The 1,407-nt window shown below is 36.2% G+C and overlaps 1 protein-coding gene across 1 annotated transcript; it reads right to left on the bottom strand.

Annotated features, from left to right (window-relative positions):
* Positions 1-794: 794 nt before the first annotated feature.
* LOC140038846 (protein FAR1-RELATED SEQUENCE 5-like) lies at positions 795-1,172 on the bottom strand. Its single transcript, XM_072084318.1, has one exon. The coding sequence runs from the start codon at positions 1,170-1,172 to the stop codon at positions 795-797; it is 378 nt and encodes a 125-aa protein (XP_071940419.1).
* Positions 1,173-1,407: the final 235 nt, after the last annotated feature.

Genomic DNA, 1,407 nt, shown 5'->3' with positions numbered 1-1,407 from the left:
CTGATTAACCTAACTGTGGACCTTCGGATAATACAAAATAATATGTCATAGAAGTGAGCATACGTTAACTACATAATAAACATGCGTTGAAGCGTTCAGGTGTCCACCATTACAATAATCAGAAAAGTAGTTTTACGATACGAACAACGTCTTTATTTTTTCAACTAAATGTATGCATGCCATTTTACTTTTCTCGATTTCGGGAGCAACGGCGTTTGAAGGGCCATTCACTGACTGGCTCTTTGAATGCGTCTACAAGTTTTGAATGGCTCCTACATTGTATAAGATAGACCAAATAGGTATGTCAGACGTAACAAAATTATCACATAATGTAACATCCATGTAACTAATTATGTCGTTAGAAACATCTAAATAAAAACTAAAGCCATGGCCATCACCTCTTAACATATTCAGGAGGAATTGCCTTTATGCCCACAGTATCAAACACCTTCAACGCATGCCTGCACAAAATTCCTTTATTCTCATATTTTTTGCAACTACAGCGTACATTTAGATCATTCCGATTAAATACCACTATTCTTTCAGGTCCTCCATCATACCTCATGACCGCAAACTCCACAAACATCCCTGCATCTTGTTGTCTTAATATAATCACAGCTATTGACTCGCCATATTCATTTTGGAATGCAACAAATACTATTAGTGAATACGTCTCTGCTGCATGCACAAGCATAGGTGTTTGTCTCAACCCAACCATGGATAGTTTTTGCCTTATTTCATATTCTGCGATGAGTTCATTATGTCTCTTATCATCAACCACTCGATTGAAATGTTTAAACAACTACATAAGGTCGTGATCCAATTTCATTGTGCAACTCATGGTTATACTCTAAGACAAGGTTATGCACATGGTACTTCATTGTCCTTCTAAACAACACGATAACTATTTTAGCTCCACACCCTATTTTCGTCGCCTCTTGTTCCCTCTTTGGCATCACATCACCTTCGTACTTACGCTTCACACCTTTCTTGCAGCAACTATATCTCCTAGACGTGGTCACGCCGTCTTTGTCTTTATTTAAATAGTCTTTGCGTACACTAAAATTCATTTTAGAGGCATATTTGTTGTAAAACTTGTACGCATCCTCTTCACTGTTGAACTGTATTCCTATCTCAAGGGTCCCATCTTCTGCCAATTTGCTGCAATCCATTACTTCTACTCCTACCAATTATGCATCAAATACCCTAATTTGCAATATTTCATAATAGTATGCACATAAACAACAGCATAAATGTATATTACCATTCATAATGTGTTATAAATCACATATTACACGTACACCAAATCCTATTATTACGCTTATGAATATGATTAATGATTCATATCACTTTACTTTGACTTTAAGACAACGGCATTATTTATGTACGAATACAACTCCATGTACA

The sequence above is a fragment of the Coffea arabica genome, chromosome 1c, assembly GCF_036785885.1.
Source record: "Coffea arabica cultivar ET-39 chromosome 1c, Coffea Arabica ET-39 HiFi, whole genome shotgun sequence".
Taxonomy (NCBI): Eukaryota; Viridiplantae; Streptophyta; class Magnoliopsida; order Gentianales; family Rubiaceae; genus Coffea; species Coffea arabica.
The sequence above is the reverse complement of the archived record's forward strand: the minus strand, read 5'-3'. Positions and strand labels throughout refer to the sequence as shown.